Source organism: Anas platyrhynchos, chromosome 4 (genome assembly GCF_047663525.1).
Source record: "Anas platyrhynchos isolate ZD024472 breed Pekin duck chromosome 4, IASCAAS_PekinDuck_T2T, whole genome shotgun sequence".
Lineage (NCBI taxonomy): Eukaryota > Metazoa > Chordata > Aves > Anseriformes > Anatidae > Anas > Anas platyrhynchos.
The window spans coordinates 61,158,807-61,178,790 of NC_092590.1; the positions used below are offsets into that span (position 1 = coordinate 61,158,807).

Genomic DNA, 19,984 nt, shown 5'->3' on the forward strand with positions numbered 1-19,984 from the left:
TCTGCTGTGTTTCTTGTCTTATGAATTTCTTGTAATCTGCTTCAGAGTACTGAGAGCACTGGCTAGGGTGGCAGCGTGTTTCACAGTAATGAATAATTGCTCCGTTAGGATTAGCACATTATCTGCTTTGGAACAATCTAAAAGGAAAAACAATGCTTTCTTTATTTACACTGACTTTATTTTATTTGCCATGGGAATTGTTTTTTTTTTTTTTTGGAAATTAATGGGTTGCATAAACTAAACTATATTGCAGGACTTTCAAAATGATGTAATGGATTAGATAGGAAGATAATACTAAGTAAAAGCGTGTATATATGTGTATATATATTTTAAAGAGGAAAGTCATCTTAATACAACAACTCAAAGCAGTGAAGGGCTAATACTGATGTGAGGTAACATGTTTAGGTTTGTTGGGTACAGAAGTAGTTGCTGATGGCTCGGTACATAATGTATTAAATATGTCACAGTAATGTTGAGACATACAGAAGTGACCACTTACGCCGTGTTTGTTTCTAGGGATTTTCTAGATTTATTTTTTATTTTTTGGCCAGAGATGGGAATAAGTGGTAAGCTCTTGCTTCACTATGTCTTCATGTTAAAAACCAACCAAACAACAAGCTGATCTTTTACTCTTGATACATACACAAACTTTTGTCATTTACACAAACACAAAATACACGCAAAAAGGTCCTATTTGCAGTTGTACAAATGCATGAACTTGTACACGGATCCATCTACCAAAGTTAAGGTGCTGTTGGAATCGGGCAGTTTATGTGGGAATGGTGCTGTAATGGTCTGATCAGCTGAGAGGGGCAGGGCAATACCACAATTTCTGATTTTCTCCCTTTTTGGATGAAGGCTTTGTGAAACCAACACAGCGTTGGTTTGTGGTGTGTTGTTTTCCTTCTGCCAAGCTGCACGATGCATATTGGAAACTGCCTGTTGGAAACCCCTCAATATTTGTCATGCAAAATGCAGGTTGAACCAAAAATGCTGAAGTTAGCTTTCACTCTGTCATTTAAGAAGATACTTTAACAAGAGTTAAAGGGCAAGTAGTTTTCCTACCATCCAGCCAAGCTATAATTACTGTTTTGTAATCAGACTGCTATAATTTCCCTCATTTTCTGACGATTTAGCAATAAAAAGCCACACCACACCATGATATTAGGAAGCAGAGAGTTACATTCTGAACTGCACATATTTATTCACTTACTGTAATTTATTAGGAATAGCCATTTATTTTGGCTTTAGAACAGCCAGAGGCTTAATAATAAACATCTTTTCCTATTAGGTATGACCTTGTATCAGTAACCTGCTGAACTTTTAAAATCATTTAATTTGGGGACCACGTATGTGACAAGATTTATGTGAAGCACAGAGGGAAAATGATCGACTTGGTCAACCTGCTGTATTTTTCTCCTCGTACATCTTACACTGGTGGCATTCTTATTTGATATTCATCCTGGAACTGTTCTAATACAAAGCTGGGTGTTGGTCCCTTGAAATACAAACTTCTGTTTCTGATCCTGAGGTGAGCAGCTTTAAAACGGGATTAACCATTATACGAGAGCATTTTCCCCTCTTTTCAGTTTTCCTTTCACAAATGATGAGCTTGGATGGCCTCTAATTTGCCCTGATGCATTTGAGATAAGTGGTTGGCATCAAGGAGATGCCAGCTTCCAGTATCAGGGGATTAAACTACGGATGCTGACAGACATAAAATACCATTCCTACAGCAGCAGCGATAGCTTGCTTCTGATGATTTGAGATGTTCAAATTCTGCGGTTTCAACTAAGATACGGTAGTTTCTCAAAACCAGCATTGGACAGATGATAAAATCACTTTCATTTGTGTACATCTTGGCTCTGAGTGACTCTTCAAGCTTTTTCCAGCTATGAAAGCTATGCAGTTATGTTGTACAGAGACATAAAACATAACACAAATTAATTTTGATAATAAATATTTCCTGTGGCTCTAAACACTTTATTTTAGGGTTGATCTTATTCTTTAGCTTGAGTAGGCTCTTGCCTTCCATTTGATTTCAGTGTTTATTTTGTAAGCACAACGCATTAATGTTCCCAGCCTCATTGCTTCCAGCAGCATAAACAATAAGCACTTAAAGCACCCAGCACTTGCCAGGCTTCGTGGAGTGGAGGGCTGCTGGTGGACCTATTTCCTGACTGCTTTGTCTCTTTAAATGTTCAGCCATGTGGTGAAACTGCTGCTGCTTGTATTAAAAGCCAATTTTATCCTCAAAAATATCAGCCTTTTCAGCTTCGTGAGGATGCTGTTTCTTACTATCAAAATTCATGTCTGATTTTAAGGATTTACAAACTAAGCTCAACTGTTCAAACGTTAGAATGGTATATTTGAAGTGGTTTCATTTTGCATGTTGAATAGCAGGTAATCGATAAGCCCTTTATTGGGACCGGGATAGTACTTAAAAAATAAATGAATGCACTCCGAACCTTTTGTGAAAGGCTCACAATGTGTACAGTGGCAGAAGGTTAAAAGCAGCGAGATTCACAAGATGTTTCTCGGAGCAGCCAGCTCTCCAGAAGGATATTGACAGCTTTGTTCCAATGAGCTATCGGGTTATGCAATATAATGGAAGTAAACTTAAATTACTGCTACTTTAAAGTACTTTAGGAATCATTTAAGAGCAGATAAAGATTGGCAAGAATTTAAAATTCCAGCCTTACTGCTCAAAATCTGTGTCCTGTTTGTTGAAAACAGGAACTTCATTTTCAATCAATTTATGGACAAAACCAACTTCTCCCTATAAGCAAACTACAGTTAAAGAAAAATCTATAAAGGGAATGAAAACAAGAACGTTAGAAAATTTATTTCATTACGGATGGGGTATTTGGTTTTGCTCTAAAGCTCCTTGTTGGTCTCACTGCTTTGTAAATCCACGAGCTCCAGTCAAACATCAGCTGTGTGTTGTCTGCTGCGGTCACCCACGAGGTTAAATGGGAAGGTGCTGGTAGAGCTGGGGTTTTCTGCTGCCTAGAGAAATCCTGTTTATTTCTGGAGGGGAATTATGGAAAGGAAAGAGAATAGGGAATTATTTCATTATATGAAATGGTAACAGCTTACTTCGTAATCCTTTTCATAATCATATTGTTCCTTACACAATAATTTATTGCAAGGAATACATTTTTGGAAGTAAAGCTTAAGAATCCACTGGTCTTTTTTTTTTTTTTGAATGTTTACTGGCTTGGTATGAAATGAATGTTTAGATCTCTCATTAGGTACAGGGAGGTTTTGTGAACTCAATCACATATTTAGCAGCATCGAACAAAAAAAAATCTGATAATAAAACCCAGCTTTATCAGTGCTGGGCTGTCTGGGCACAGAACAGGACTTCCGAAATTAGCAACAAAGTAGGCAGCAAATCTCTGTTCTCATGGCTTCCTAAACTTTGATTAAAAAAAAATAAATTGCCGAGAACTTCTAATTGCCTTTCATTGCATTCACTTTAGGCTGCTCTAAGAAAAAATGATGAGGCTTTCCCTTGATTTTGGGAGCTGTGCAACAGAAGGGACGTGCTTGCAGGCTGAAATACAGCGCCTGGAACAAAATGCCTACCTGGCTTAGGGGAGGTTTTGTCTTACTGAGGTTTGTTTTTATTAATTGGGTCAAGCAGAATGATGTCACCAATGAAATCCAAAGTTAATGATCTGTCAAATCCCTTTGAAATGTCTATCAATTATTTCTGAGGGTTTGCTGCCTCTTTGTGGTATTTCTTGTGCAAAAATGGAGTCCTGTATTGATCAAAGCCTTTCTTGGGACCGTGCACAAGCCAGTTAAATGAAATTTCCCTGTGTTATGCAGTGCGTGGCTGGGAGTCTGTTGTCTTCCCTCCTCCGCGTTCATCCCCACAGCATGCCATGCCCAGCACCAAACAGCCCAACCTTGTTCTGAATGTCTGTGACAAATTTTGGGAGGCTGAGGTGCTCTGAGGTGCTCCTGCTTTGTCCACAGGCTTTGAGCAAAGGACAGTGAAGCCTCTTATCTTCTTCATTATCTGAGTGAAGACAAGACCTCATGGTTCCTTTCAATACATTAATTCCTAGATGGCATCTGCACCACTCAGGTTATTCTGTGAAATCGTGGTGAATCTCCTCTATTTATATCACTCAGTATTTTGCTAGTGACTGGAACATATCCGGGAACAGGAAGAATATCCATGGGCTTTTTCTGAGATGTAAAGATATTTACATTAGAGGCAGACTCGTGACAGACCAACCATCTTGATTCCTGCTAATCTGGATTATTCTAGGATTTTTCTCCCTTTTCATCAGTTACTTCATACAGTTACTACATGACATCATACTTCATATAGTAACTAATTGCAGGAATGCTATTTGGGGGAAATTATGATCAGATAGGGCTTTATTTACATTGTTAATTGACGGTAAAAGACTACCACAAGTTGTGAACTGCCTCTGAAGTTCATGCCTGCCTCCATCTGAAGGGCACGTATTCGCTTGGTTGTTATTTATAATTTTGGGGGTATTGAACTGATGAAGATTACTCATGTCGAAAAGCTGCTGGAAGGCCTGCACTAGGAATTAAATTATCATAGTGTCTTCATTTTGTTAGCACTCTCATTGAAAATATCTTGCTTGCAGGACAATCAAACTCATCAGTGCGCTGCTCTTCCACTTCAGCAGACAAAGTTTTAATCAGTGGCACACTTGATCTTGCAGAATTCAAGGAAAATAATTTCCTGCGTTTTTGGGATGAGCAAAAATTTATGTAATCTAGCTTTTAAACTACTGGAAGATTATTATTATTATTCTTTTTGTTTCTTTTTTGAATAATCAGCTTTACTTTATTCAGCTGCCTGTTTCGTGTAACTTCAATTATCAAGATGACCCAATGCTTAGACGGGATTAGCTCATGGATGAAGAGCGAGCAACTGAATCTAATCTCAAGCAAGGCAGATAACAGACTGATAGTGAGATCAAAACATTTTGAAACATGTAGTTTTCTATGAGGTTGTATATTTGCTACTGGTCACTGTGTTTGATGGCTTTAGAGAACCTTGTTACTCATTTGTGATGGTCCCATGCAGCACTTACAAAAAGTACTTTTCTACTGTCTTTTTTTTTCCCTTGGAGATGCCCTCCTATCTCTGTGGTCAGTTATCTAGCTTTAGTTATCTCTTTATCTTTTGTGTGTATGCAACCTTCACCATTTCACAAACTTATAAAGAAAAAAAAAAAAGTTAAATTGCAGGTCTTGGTCTTTATCTTCAAGACACTTAGCAGCCTGGGCTTGGCTCTGGGGTGATGACCGTGAGGGAGCCAGGGCTTGTGTCTTTGGTGTTTTGGTTATTTGTAAGCACTTGGGCAAGTATAAAACCATAGAACAAACCAGAGAAGTCATAATTGTCTAGAATCTCACCACCTTTTGTTTTAATTGCAGTGAGTATTTCTTCAAGCACTTCTTGTAGTGTACAGCAAGAACATCCACACAATTCTGGCTTGGTGACAGAAAGAATGAGCAGATGTTAGTCACCTCGTTTAGTGCACTATTTTAAAGTGTTCAGATATAACAGTGATATACACAATCTTAAGAAACATATTGGACACAGCAGCACTTGATAAATCTCCGTACCACCATTCAGCACCACTGAGTGGAAAGCAGCCATTTGCTGTGTTTCAATCAATGGCTTTTGATTTTAAGGCATTCCTCTCTCCACTTCTCTTTCAGTCGCTCTCGGAAGAACCTTGTACTCTTTGAATGGTGGCTTGTGATTGAAGCTTGAGAGCACGATTCTGAAATACTTCAGAAAAGTTTTATTTTGATTAATCTTAATCTGTTATGATAATACTGGAAAATCTGCACGCTGTGGCTGAAGTTGATGATTCCAACGTGTGAAGCTGTTCTGGGAACTCTGGGTCCCTGAGTTAGCTTGGCACTGGGCTGTTTTGCCCTGAGAAGGTGAAGAAAAAAAAAAAAAAAAAGTTGCCTTGATTTTAGCTAGAATACTGTGAGAAGACAATGAAAAAACACAAAACACTGAGGGTTACAAAGTGACCATGCTTGCAGTGTTTGCATCCACCGGTGGTATCCTCAGTTATGTCCAATTTTACATTTTTGTGTGATAGACAGCAGTCATCTCAAAGTTAAATAGGAACCTAAACGTTCTGGGGTCTCCACTTAATGCTGCTGTTAAGTAGGTTTTGCTCCTCCGGGGCTAAATGCTTTTATAAACATTGTTTAACAACGTTGCTTGACTTTTCCAAGGGTCTGGTACTTAAACTGTTGATCTCCTCAAACATTAAAAGGACATAATACCTAGCTCCAGAGGTGTTCATAAAGCAAAATGAAATCATTTGATGGAAGGTGCTAAGGAAGCTTTAAAGTATTAGCCTAATAGAAAACCTATCAGTGGACTTTTAAAGCCTTTCCTCTTCAATTTTTATGGACTCTCTTAATTGACTTTAAAAAGCTTTTATTGCGCTTATGAACAGGCTAAGTGGAAATATTCTTTTATTCATCTGCAAATAAGATACAGGACAGCTGCTAACTTTATTTTAGAATATCTGGTATTATTAGGCGTTTGCCCTGTGAGAAGATTTTCAACTAATGAAATCGAGTAAGGTCAGGAATAAAAAAACTTGCACGTATTTTTCAATGCTGAAAATTTGTAAAATAAATAAATAAATAAAATAATATTAAAGTGAGAATGGTGGGTAAAAGAATGGTACCTATAAATCTTCTTGAAGTATTTTTGATCACCAGCTTTAAAAATAGTGAGGACCACAGCACTCAGCTTAAATGCTCTGCTGATTATTGGAGGGACACAACTGCATACACAAAACGAACAGGCACAGAATATCGCTTTGTGCCGTGGGACCTTAGTCTAGAAGCAATAAGTAGGTTGAATCCTGATCTCCTTGGGACTGTTTTGATACAAATCTATTTACATGGAACATGTAAGTTGAGAAGGAACGTCCTTTCTATCTCAAATTCTCCATGCAGTTCTCAAACCGAAGACCCTTGGAAGCCTTCCTTCTCGGCGAAGTTCTCAAGAGATGACTGCACGTTCAGAAAAGTGCCTTCAGGATGCTCTGGCTTTTGCCTGCAGCGTTATGGCACGCTTAATCTTTGCAGGGTCCCTCCCCAGACTTGGCACTTGGAGGCACCACATCCATTATGGGTCCAAAGAGCAGTCTCTGTCCTTGGTGTTGCCTCTGCACCAACCTCAGGGGAACGAGGACGTGCTGTCTGTGGGATGACAGCACCAGACTCAGATTGAAGGTTGCACCCTGATCCACCTGATTCCCATACCAGGCAGACTTTGCAGGTTAAAAAAAAATATATATATATCTAGATTATGTAATAGATCTTGAAAGAATTTAGAGCTTTAAGCTGAAATTGCACAAGCAAAGAGTGAACAAAGCGAAATTTTAGACAGTATTTAACAAGAAGGCTTTCTAGCTGCTTTGCTGTTTTTTACCTGAAACTACTCAGGCACATCCTACCTGCAGGTTTCACACACTTATGCTGTGTGTGTTGCTGGAAAGACTGGACTAATTTTCACCATTTCACCTGCGCCATGCCTCTGTTTCAGCACAGATGGAGAATTAATGGTTATCATGAGGTTACTTTTGTTATTCAAACATTTGCTCATTCCTCCACCCATCATCAATCCATTCGTTCAAGACCCTTACGCCACTATATTCCATTTTATTTCTGCTTCATTCCTTCCTGCCCACAGGACTGAGTACACCTCAGTATCTTCCCAATGGGGCTGTAAACACGCTGGGATATTTGGCTCTGGCTATTTGTAGATTTTATTATTATTATTTTATGTTTATTGGTTCTGCATAGAGGCCACACAAACTTGATAGCACAGTGCTTCTACCAGGCTCTTTCCTCCACAAATTTGGGGAACTTCACCATCACACTGGCTGTCACTGATGGCCAATTAACAATTAAAATTTAGATGCTTTTCTCTTTGTTGTTTTTAACAGTGATAAAAAATCCAAGTCAAAATGTTAAATATCATGTTTGCTGCTCTTAAGGAAACCCATTTTACTGGCTGCTGTCCTGCTGCTTCCACTGTCTTCTGATGGAGGTGGAGGAAAATGGAGGAGGCGATTGTGGTGCTTCATTCACTGGTTGAGGTGCTCATGTGGGCAGCTTGGGGCAGAGATACTGGACCTGATATTTTAGTGAAATGCTGCTGTTTAGGGGTTCTGTTATCTCACTTCTGCTTTGCTCATATGTTGAAGCACAAACCTGTCCACCTATCTGAATGAAACATTTGCTTACAGAAAAAAAGACATTGAAGAGAACCTGGGGTAGAGTTCTGAGCAGTCTGCAGTTACAGGGAGAGACTGCAGCTACATTTCCACCAGATCACTAATCCATTGGATCCATGGGTGATCTGTTAGATAACCATGCAGTTAACCTTAACCTCCCACTGGTGATGTTCCTGCAGGGACAACTCTGATGAACTTCAAAGGAAGAGACTCTGGGATACAGCAACTGGTTAACAGCAGGCTGAGGAACAACATTGGAAGGGAATGGAGAGGAAAAGCCCCAAACCTTTAAAACCCCAGAGTCTTTTTTAAAGGCTTTTAATGAATGCTGTATTGGAGAGGCAGGAGTATGTCACTGGAGGAAGGAGCGTAAATGCCACCTCCTGAAGTATATAGATATATTTTTGGCTAATATGTGATCTATCTATGTCCCACCAAACATGACAATAAAAGAACAACAGTAAAAACCAAAGGAAAAAAAATCAAATCTTCAAAACCCGAAGAAAGATCTTCAGTTCAAACTGTGCAATTCTAGAGAACAGATTCAGGCTGGAACACACGGAGATGATATGAAGACGAAGCACGCAATGTAAAGTTGCTTAAAATTTTAGAAGCTTTTTTTTTTTTGATGACTGATCCCTCAGAGGGATGAGAAGGAAACAATTTGAGAAGGATCGTGAAAGGAATTTTATTGGAAGGTTGAAATAAACTCCTAACCCACATGAAGCTCTGTGGGCCACTGAGGAGCAGCCTTAGCAGGTTGGAGACTCTCAAGGAAAACGCCAAAGCAAGTTGAGAAACAAACCACTGCAGATATGGTGAACTCCTTGTTCCTTAGGTTCTTTCCATATTCTGCTGCTGGGAACCTTCCTGCTGTGTTGTGATGTGGTTTAGGGAAGGATGAAAGGCTCTGTGACCTCCTATGGAACAGTGCTGCTTGCTGTGAGGGTTCCTAAATTCATCGGATGATGAATTCATCGCATGATGAGTTTAGCTATTCTTGGCTTGCTGTCATTCAAAGTAGTCTCACCTCGGAGTGGTGAGATGCTATGGCACTGAACTGTGTCTCGTGGCATTCCACTTGGGGAAAATCAGATTTCCTCAACAATTAACAATGGTTGAGGCATTCCATGGGTACTACCAACTGGTGGCTTGTTCCCTAAATGCTAGGCGAGGAGGAGGGAGGAACTTCAGCAGCCTTTGTCCGGAGCCCAAGCTGACAGAAACCTGTCTGTGCCCTCTTCCAGTGGTGGCTCCCAGTTGGTGGGGCTGGGTGCTGTCCCATAATGTACCGACCTTCTGTGGAATGATGGCTGGAAGGGAAAAAAAATGAAGAAAAGGTTATATAAAAAGAAAGAAAGAGACACATAAAGAAAGATATATAAAGAAGAAGGTTTATAAAAAATAAAAAGATGTATAAAAATAAAGATATAGGAAGAAGACATATAAAGATGTATAAAAATAAAGAGATAAAGATATATAAAAAGTAAAAAGATGCATAAAAATAAAAAATAAAATGTATGAAAAATAAAGAGGTATATAAAGAAAAACATAAAAATAAAGAAAAAGACGTATAAAATTAAAAAGATGTATAAAAACAGAGAAGCATAAAACCAAGAAGATGTATAACAAAGAAGAAAAAGATACATAAAATAGAGAAAAAGCTACAAAAACACGACTCAAAGCGCACGCCGGGCGCAGGCCGCGCCCCCCTCCCGCCCGCTGCCGCCCCCAAATGGCGGCGGGGCCGGGGCGGGGGCGGGGGCGGGGCCGGGCACGCGGCGGCTCGCGGGCGAAGTTTCCCGCGGGCGGGAACCGCGCCCCGCCCCGCCCCGCCCCGCCCCGCCCCGCGCTTGGCCCCGCCCCCCCCGTGCCGGCCGCCCGCGCGCGCGGGGCCCCAACTTTTCGGGGGCGGGGCCGCGGGGAGGCGGCGGGCGCGCGGCGGGGGCCGGCACTTGGCCGCCGCGGTGCGGCCGCGGGTCCCGGCAGCGCCCGGCTCGTGCTCCGGGCGGGAGCGGGGAAGGAAGGGGGGCGGGATGGGGACGGGGATGGGGACGGCGACGGGGCGGGCGCCGGGGGCTGCAGCGCGGCCCGGCCCCGGCGGCGGAGCAGCGGCAGCGGCAGCGAGCGCGCGCACGTGACTCCGGCTGCTGGGCGCCCGCACACCGCGCCCGCTGCCCTCGCCGCCTCCCCGAGCACCGTGCGAGACGCCGGCAGGGCACGGCTCGGTACTGCACGGCTCGGCACTGCTCGGTGCCACACGGCTCGGCACTGCTCGGCTCCGTGCTGCTCGGTCCCCGGCGCCGAGCAGGCGGCAAGAGTTTGCGAGGGCTGCCGCTGCGTTGCGTTCCCGGCGAGGTTGCTTGCCCGGAGGATGGCCGGCTGCGGGCTGTCGGAGGACGCCTTCTTCTCGTCCTTCTTCTGCAACTACCCCTCCTCCTGGGAAGCCTCCTACAACCAGGTGAGGGCACGGGGGCAGCGGGCGGCTGGGCTGGGGGAGCGGCACGGCAGAGAGGAGACCTTTATTTTATATTTTTTCCCCTTTTTTTTTTCCTTTTTTTTTTTTCCCTTCTCTCAGCCCCCATCCCTCCGCCTTCACCCCCCGAGGGCGGCGTGAGGCGAGCGGGCGGCCGGAGCCGCTGCCGGCCGTTGGGGGTCCGTAACGGTCACTGGGGGGCCGTAACGGCCGCTCCTAACGGCCCGCGCCCGGCGGGCTGTGAGGGGAGCGGGGCGGCCGGTGGGGGGGGGTGCCCCTGTGGCGGTGCTGAGGCGCCGCTCGCAGCCCGGCAGCCGTGCGGGGAGCCCGGCGGAAAATAAAGCGGGGCTGCGCCCAAAAACCTGCCCTTCAAAGTTTCTCGTCGTGGGGGAGCGGTGCCGTGAGGGAGCGGTGCCGTGAGGGAGCGGTGCCGTCGCACCACAGCCCTGCCCGCTCCGCCTCGGCGTGGCCGGGGAGCGCTGGCGGCACGTCCAGGGTCGGTGTGCCCGAAACGCCAGCCCCGAGCCGTGTCTGAGGGGGAAAGGTGGTTTGGGAGGCGGGAGGGCTATTTATAGAAGGGCTGCGCGAACTGTAGGGTACGCACACAAAGTTGAATTAAATATGCGTGATTAGGAAGGGAGTCGAGAAGGAGAAGGTGTAATCATTACCTAGCGCTACAGCGGGAGCAGATGAGCTTGCGAGACTTCGCGGGGTGACGATGAGAGGGATTTCTGAGATGCGTATTCTTTCTGGTGCTCAAGGCTCCTTTCTATTTTCATCTGTTACATATTACGTTAGCATTTACATCAGTCACATTCACCAGCTGAGGATTAGCGGGAGATGCTAGTCTGAATATGAAATCAAAATGAATGTGGGGTTTTGCTGCAAATAGATTTTCTTACAAGTTTTAACACTTAAGAAGGCAGGCTTGGCTTAAATGTGACAGTCAGCCATGTTCATGTTTGTTTGTTTTTTTTTCACCTGAACTGCATCCAAAAAGAAAAAAAAGCTTGCAGACCATTTCTGCTTGCTAAATATAGCAACGTTGCCGAAGTAGGATTTGTTTTGTGTGCTCCTTTTAAAACAAAACAGCAAACAGGAAAACTTTAAAACAAAGTGCTGAGATGAGAAGGTGGGTTGACTACTGGAAAAATAGTTATTTATTCCTAGATCAATATGATGCACTCTCAACATCTAGTACAAGGTAAAAGGATCCTTTGTATAATAGCGGCTCGGCCGTGCCTTACTAAAAGAATCTCTTCCTGGCATCTCGAGACACGTTTTAATGAAAGTGTAAGTAATCCAAGTAAGGCTTAATAATGGAACCAGTCAGGATAAAGAGAACAGTCGTTTCTTCGGGAAGCATAACACGATACCTGACAGCTTTGAAAGCAGAGATGGGACGTTTGCCTTACAAGTCAGTAAGGCTGAGCTGAGCGATGAGTTTCAGCTTATATTTTTGATGCATTATTGCAGTTCATTTTTAAGCACAGGACTATGCGGGTGATTTGTTGGTAATGCTCTTGGAAGGAACTTTTCCCATCGCATATTGAATTCAGAAGTGCATCACAGAGGAGCTTGCATCAGAAAAAAATATATCTGGAAAGTTTCTGAAATCTCTTTTGAATCCATTTCTGAGGTAGTCTTCCAGAAAACAAGTCTCTGTAATAGGTATAAACACGACTTCCTTGGATTTCTAAAGAGAAGTCCAAAAATATAAGCAATTCTGCAGAAGCTTGGTATCTCTTTCATGGTTATTTTAGTACAGGGGCTTAACTATTACGAGAAATTCTAGCCTAGACAAACTTGTAGACATAAATCCCGGGAGCTGTGAATTGCTATCGCATAGGCTTATCTGTGCTGTCTTGCCAACGTGTGTAAACCCGAGGCGAAGGAATATCCGGCAGATTTCCCATTGATTCATTCTGTGATCTGCATTTTAGGCTGTCAGTAAGGATGCTGCTTTTAGTTCGTTGCTTAGTGAATATTCGGTCTTCAGAAACTTCCCGAGTCTGTCTTCTGGCTTGCTGAAAATCAGTCTCTGAATTGGTAGTGGTGAGGAGCAGCTATTTCTAAGTACTGCAGAGGGGGATGTTTGGCCTGGGAAGAGCAGCAGGTATATTCTTGGGCATAACCTATCTTCCCTTGCTGAACTGACAGCATATTTGTATTAATTATTTTTCGCTCTCCAGTCCAGAACCGTCTGCGTTGTTGTATTACTGAATCTATATGGTTGGAAGTGCTTGGGAATCGTTTGAAATGTAATTGTTGAGGAATGAAATCCTATGACTAAGGCATAAATCTGGATGCTTATTTTAATTCAACCTCAAGAAAATCCCTGCAGTGTAGAAGCGAAATGAGTGTGCTGCCTGATTACTGCCAGTATGTCAGAGATCTTTCCCTCAGCGCTCGTGGAGGGCTTGTTACCTGGCACCATCTCTTCGTGCTGCGTTTCCAACGTGGCCATACTTTACACAGTGCACTCTTACAGGATGTATTTTGTGCATATAGGCAAGTCAGTGAAAGATTAAGCTAAGAGTCAGCTTTGTGGCTCCTCTATTTGTCTTTGCCTGTTCAGGGACAAAAGTACTCCAGTGCAGCCAGAGCATTCATCCAGTATTTTGGGGGTTCTTGCTTGCATGTAGCTCATTGCTTCTATGCATTTTCATCTTTTAACTAGAGTAGCTCCAGTGGCTTCATGTCAGTTTTGGTCCATAGCCAGTGAGACTTTTTGACTTATTGTTTCCACAGTTTCCAGATTTTTTTTTTGTTTGAATAGCAGAGCTGAGGGCATATGCAGGTTTGAAAAGATGCTAAATGAGTTTGTGCTAGTGCAATGCACATGTATAGCATAGAGTATGTGTGCATATAGCATATAACGTACATTGAAGGAGAGATGATACTGCACAAGATTGGGCAATGCATGTTGCGATTTTTGTAGACCTTTTTCATAAATGGAAAAAGAATTTTACATTGTTTTACATTGTTTGAATACCAGTGGAATAAAACCATCATTCCAATTCACTTATATTTTAGCAAAACCTTTAGGAAATTAAAAGGACATTGTCAAAACTAAATTAGTTAAGAAAAAGCAGTGGTCCTGGTTTAGTGTTAACAGAAAAGACTTAGTAAATAAAAAAAAGATGTTAATTCTGGATTTTATTTTTTTCCTGCCTTTTTGTATCCAAGGGATATGTGTGCTGGTGCAAAAACCTGGAGAAAATGGGACAGTAAAAATGAAAGTGAAACTGGTGAGACGTTGGCATCCCAGGAAAAGATAAATAATAAGATGCTGAGAAAGGAGCTAGTTCTGGCTTAAATAATTCAAATGCCTATAATAAAACAGGTTACAGACTTAAAAAAAAAAAAAAAAAAAAAAGAGTTTTTAAACTCAATTCTGTTTCTTTCAGAGAGTAATGCCTTGATCAGACATTCAATACAGTAAATTGAAAAAGTTTCAGTCCTCAGCAGTGAATGGTACCATTTATTTCCAAGGTTTGTCATCACCATTGCACAGCATTTGAGAGAGTAGATTTCAAAACACATTTTTTGCCTACTTCCAACGTTGTTATTCTGGTTGTTGTTTAATAAACCCATCCACAGACTGGGCGAGAAAACCGGTGTATGCTGTGGGCAGTCTCATCTGGCAAAAAAAGCACAGTTTAAACTGGGTGCAAGTAATTTCCTCTTGCCCCAGAGCAAAACAGGGAAGTAGCGGTACAGCAGGGCAAAGTAACCAAAGTTTAAAGCAGAAAATGGGCAAGATGTTATTTTTGTACCTGAGTTTAGATGAAAAGCTCAGGTGCAAATTTTAAGACACAGGTATGTCTGTGATGAACTGCATTTTAGCACTTTATACGAAAGGCAGGATTTTAAAAGAATAGAGTTGCGTTCGGGAGGAAATGTCAGTAGTCCTAGCAGTGTATTCTGTAGGAACAGGGCAGGGAGTTCTTAGCTGGTCAAATGTTCATGTGGTCTAAGCAGAAATGTAAAAGTGCAGGGTTTGCATTGGAATGAGAATGGGGTCATCCACCCTTTGTACTCATCATCAGGGAAGCAGAACCTTCTTCCAGAGAGACCATAGGAAATCAATGAGTACACTTTGCTAGTGTAGAGATAAATGTGCACTGCAGAAGGGTATTAAATATAAAAGGGCAACAGTAAAATGATTTACTACGTGAAGCAGTGGAACTTTCTTTTGGTCACCTAAAAGGCAATTTTCTTTCTTCCTTTTTTTTTTTTTTTATAATGTAATTGTATTTTTTAATACTAATATCTGAAAACAAGCTGGCAAGCAAACTATTTTGCAGGGATTTGAGCTGTATGATGCAAGCTAGGAGAAGCTTGTTTACAAATGGCAGCTTATTTAAAAATGTATGCATGGTTTTGAACATATTACCCGACATTTATCATTTAGATTATAATCATCTGACCCGACTTTACCAAAAGTTAATGGGTTTTCTAATGTTTTTTTTTTTTTTTTTTTCTTTCTCCTGAGGCAGTGTGGATGCTTGCGATCCAGTTTGTCTCGCTATGACCAGAAGGTATCACTGAGGGATACCAGCGCGACGGATGCACATAGGAGAGAACTTGACGTACGTTTAGGTGTAGAGGCTTAATGAAATGTGGAAGAGCAGGTGCACAGTCCTAATGTGCTGGTGCTTTTTTATTTCCTCTGATGTGTCTGTTTGCTGTGTGAGCAAATCTTCTTGTATGTTTGAAACCTATAGGACTGTAAAATCACTAAAAAGGAAGGAAAGCCAATATTTTACAATATCTTTTGTCTTAGGCACCGCGTTCTCTGCAAATGGCAAATCTTGTGTCTACTCTAAAGGGAAAATTAAGGTGAAGAAAGATTAATAGCAGAGCGGTCCTTGCTCTGGACATGGCACTTGTGACTTGGTGGTCTTAATTTGGAAGGGAAAATGGAGTGCTCTTGTTTCAGTGTGAATGCGTTGGGACCTGGGATGGCAAGAGGGGTGCCTGCGCTAGCCCTTTGCTTGGGAGCAGGAGCGTGCTGCCAGTCCCCCCACATCCCACCCCTGTTGTGCTTCGGTTTGTATTGCGGGCTGGTCCTGCGGGACACGCGCTGAATTCCTTTTGGGCAGAACAGAGCCGGGAGATGTTCTGCAGGAGCTCCTCTTCTGTATTTGATCTGCAAATTCACATTCAGCTCGTGGGATGAGACCAGAGCCTGGGTGAACAGACCTCGTCCCCAGGTGTGCGGTGTAGGTGTCGGATCCCCAGCAGCAGCAGTTCTGCTCTTCCTGTGTCACGTTTCTGCACTGCTCGCTGGCGTAGCTCCGCTTGTGGAGCCTGCCTGAAGGCCCACCGCTGGTCAGGAAGCCAGTCGGAGGCTCGGGGCTAGCACAGTCACCTGGCACGTGTCCTTCGGTGGCAATCACCAGACCATTATTCTTCCCCTCAAAAAGGGTTAGTTTGGGTTGGCATAAAGAGAAAAGGTTCATTTGATCACTTGTAACACATGAGCGGGTAAGAGGCACTGGTACTCTGGCTCTCAAAAGCCCTCCACATTTTTAACCCATTTTATTATTTGCAAGAGCAATTTAGTTCCTAATGTTAACAATGAGTGATTATGATTCTGTACTTCCGCTTACAGCATAAATTAGCATTTTGTTTTCCATTACAGCTTTTGAATGAGGAATTATAATGTATAATTTGCTGCAAATAGATGTTATCATCTCTTTGGTTGTGAACAACCACATAAACTTGAGCAAATGATAAAAATGGAATCAATTACTTCTCAAATGGAAATAGTTTACAAACCTTCACATGCAAAATGGCAATGGAAGCTGGTTATTGTAACAAATAATTACTTTTTTTTAAAACAACATTTATTGAATTCCATTGACAATTTAGTAGTTGTTTATGGAGGATTTAACTGCCCCCCCTCAAAATACATGCCTCATAATATCTGCATTTTTTAAACTACAGATTGTCTCTCTAGCCCGTGTGTCAAGCTTTGACCACATACATTCACCTGTACGTACGTTCCAGAAGGGGAGCACTGAGCCAAAAGTCATACTGATGCTGAAGGTGGTTAGAGAGCCTCACAGTATCCTGGGATTAGTTGGTCAAGGTTGAAATTACAGAAGAGAGAAGGGAAGAGTATGTGTAGTAGGCTGCATCCAAAACCTGCTGCAGGTGCTGTGAGTTTTTCTGCCACTTCAGGACTGACAATCTAGGTCCTGGTTGTTGGGAGGATAGAGAGGGGGAGGAGACGGTACTGAAACTGCTTGAATGAGTGGATGCAGTGAACATCTGCTGGAGGGGAAGGTGATTGTACTTCACTATAATGAGTTTACCAGTATCAATGTCATGAAACAAAGTCTTCTGTCAGTTGCTATGACATGCTTTTGTTTTATACAGAGTTATTTGTGCTTGGAAAAGTATCACTCCACAGCTGGAAAGAATGTGAGAAGTAGTCCAGGATCCCACCCGTTCTTTCTTTGCTCCTTGTAGACCTGCTTCATTTTGCCTAAAGACATAATCCAGCGTTTTCAACCCTCTCCTTTCAAAGAGGCTGTCTAAGCTGCACCAGTTTTCTGCATACTGTTTTGCATGTATGTTGTATTCTGGTCCTCTGAAGCTCTGACCACTTAAAGCCATCACCCACGTGACCTCAGTACCCCAATTTGCCAGCCTTTTTCTCGTGGTCTTCGCTGCTATCCCACTGCACCCACCCATGGTGGATGCAATACAAGCCCTGGTTGAACATACCAAATTGATTTCTTCACTCCTCTCCACATCTTACATCTACTTAAAAATACAATTCACAATCCATACTTTGCCTCATTTAGGGCTTTAGAATTCAGACTTCTTGTTGATCCTTTTAAAGCCTTCGCATAATTCAGCTTTTCCCTGTTTACTCTGTTACAACCACTCTGTTTACAAATGATGCTAGATTTGGTGCTTGTCTGGGCTGTTTCTCCTCAGCAGCATTTTCTTGCTATCCCCACACTTCACCCTTTGACGTAGAGAAGTCGTGAGCTAGCGGGGGAAGATTACATAAGCTTTCTTCTGCCTGGTCTCTTGAAAGCCATCGTTACCTAATTATTAAAAATGGATAAACTTAATTTGGGCTTGGAAAGCTATGGAACAAGCTGAACAAAAAACAGTAATCACCCTGACTGCTTCATTTCCTTGCAGTTGTCTGGCGCTCATTTCTTTAGGTTGGTGTCTGCTGACATGCTTTGGTCTGTCTGGAGATCAGCATCTTTTAATAATTAAAAAAAAAAGACTCTAAAACATTACAGGTGAAGTAATTCCAGGGGAAAAAATAGTGATAAAATGGGACTAGCATAACGTGCAATTCAGGATGCTGTATTCAGTGTCCTTCTCTTGAGACTGTGGAGCTGATGGCTATGGATGGAGATTTCTCATACTGTTATTTTTGAGGTAGTTATTGGGTGTGAAAATTTACTTTCTTGTTTTCACTAAGTCTTTTTATTTTTTTAACTTTCTGAACACACTGTCTGGGACTGGGCAAGGAGGTGAGTGTTATGAAGCTGTGTATTTGCAGCGAGGCTTTTTGAAGCTTAGAAATAGACATTTGTTGTAGCAATCATTTCTAAAACCAAGTACCAGCGGCCCTTCAGGAATGTGTGCATGGCTCCATAAAATGTATCCAGTCATCCTGGGGTTCCTGGACTGAGCAGTTTGCAGTCTCAGAGGTGTACTTGGACTGTAAAATCGCACTCCAACAAGATAACTCACTTCAACCACTTGTTTTCTTCTTTCTTTTTTACTTCTATTTTTTATTTTCCTTAACAGTCAAACGGTACAACGTGACTTGGTGTATCTGCTGAACTTTGACTTTTTATTCATGAAGCTTCTCATTATATCTGTCTGCTACCTCTCTATATGCTCATAGTTTGCTTAGGCCTTGATCCAGCAGACCACTTAATTGCTCAACTGTAAATGCTTGAAGTCGAGAGAACTGCTTAAAATGTGTGTGGTGTCTTGGACTGGGGCCTTAGACAGCTCTATCTTAAGGTCAGAGAACTTTGCTTCCTTCTTGTTTGTTAAGCACTTACCATACTCACAGTACATTAGAAGTATCGATGGTAATTATGGCAGTGGGAGCAAGAAAGCAATGAGGAGATCAAGGAAACCTAGCAATGTTTACAGTGCTGTTTATTGCCGGTTCAGTCTCTTTCTTTGTTAAATGGATTTGCAAATAAAAGATTATTCCTTTTCCTTTCCCAAGAAAAAAGTCTTTTGATGGAAGGAATAGGTAGGGCATTAAAACATGTTTCCTGCACTGACAGAAAGCCATGCATGAAAGATACTTAAGGACAGGAAACTCCTTCTGGACCTTAAGCAAGGTTTGAGAAGAAAAAAAAAAAGGCTGAAAACATGCAACGGTTTAAAAAAAACATCGTAAGTAGGACACGCACACGCTTAAATATTTAAGTCGTTTACAACAATGAGTAAATGAACTACTGACCAAATAAATTAGTAAAACAAAAGTAAGGTTGCACTTCCAGCCTTTTTTATTTTCAATCCAAAAGACTGTTAATTGCTGCAGGATTAAAATAATTCATATTCAAGGATAGAAAATGATAACAGTGCAGAAGCTTGGATGCTCCAGCTATGCAGAAACAGTGAAAGGAATAGTTTTTTCTTTGTGTGATGTCAAAGCCAAAAGAAGGAGCGGAGGAAAAAAAAAGGAGAGGGTTGTGGCTCTTTGATGTCACTTTCAGAATAAAAATAATACTGTAAAAGAGCCGGCATAATCTTTTTCTATTTATCTAAGTCCTTTTTTTCTAAAGAGTTAGGGCAGCATTGTTAATTGATTTTTCTGACACTCATAATAACAGTTGTATTAGAAATAATTTACAAAGGATTTTTTTTTTTCAGAAGCCTGAGCCTTGCAGAATCTGTTGTAGAAAAGTGGGTAGAGAGTGGATTATTGTACATTGCTGTTCTCACAGAATTATAATCTACTTGATTGGTAAAAGGCATGTGCTTTTTGCATGGTCCATTTTCAACCGGTGGTGTCTTTCCAATAAGATTTGCTGGTTTAGTACTAATAGCGTCAGGATATCTTGTGCCCTTTCAGTATGAATAAAGGTTGTCCTAACAGCTGCTCGGATTGTGCTGGCATCGTATCTGTCTTTGCTGGACTGCCAGTTTTTGGCTGGAGTATTTTAACACGCTGGAGCTTTTCTCTGGTTACCAATGGTTGAATCATTTCCAG

At 42.0% G+C, this 19,984-nt stretch overlaps 1 protein-coding gene across 1 annotated transcript in view; it reads left to right on the forward strand.

The window, feature by feature from the left end:
• The first annotated feature begins 10,249 nt into the window (after positions 1 to 10,249).
• Positions 10,250 to 19,984, forward strand: part of PPARGC1A (PPARG coactivator 1 alpha) — a 351,332-nt gene continuing 341,597 nt past the window's right edge. The window contains exon 1 of the mRNA XM_027457312.3: positions 10,250 to 10,746. Coding sequence (XP_027313113.1) covers positions 10,660 to 10,746 — 87 coding nt within the window. The 5' untranslated portion in view covers positions 10,250 to 10,659. The remainder of the gene's footprint in view (positions 10,747 to 19,984) is intronic.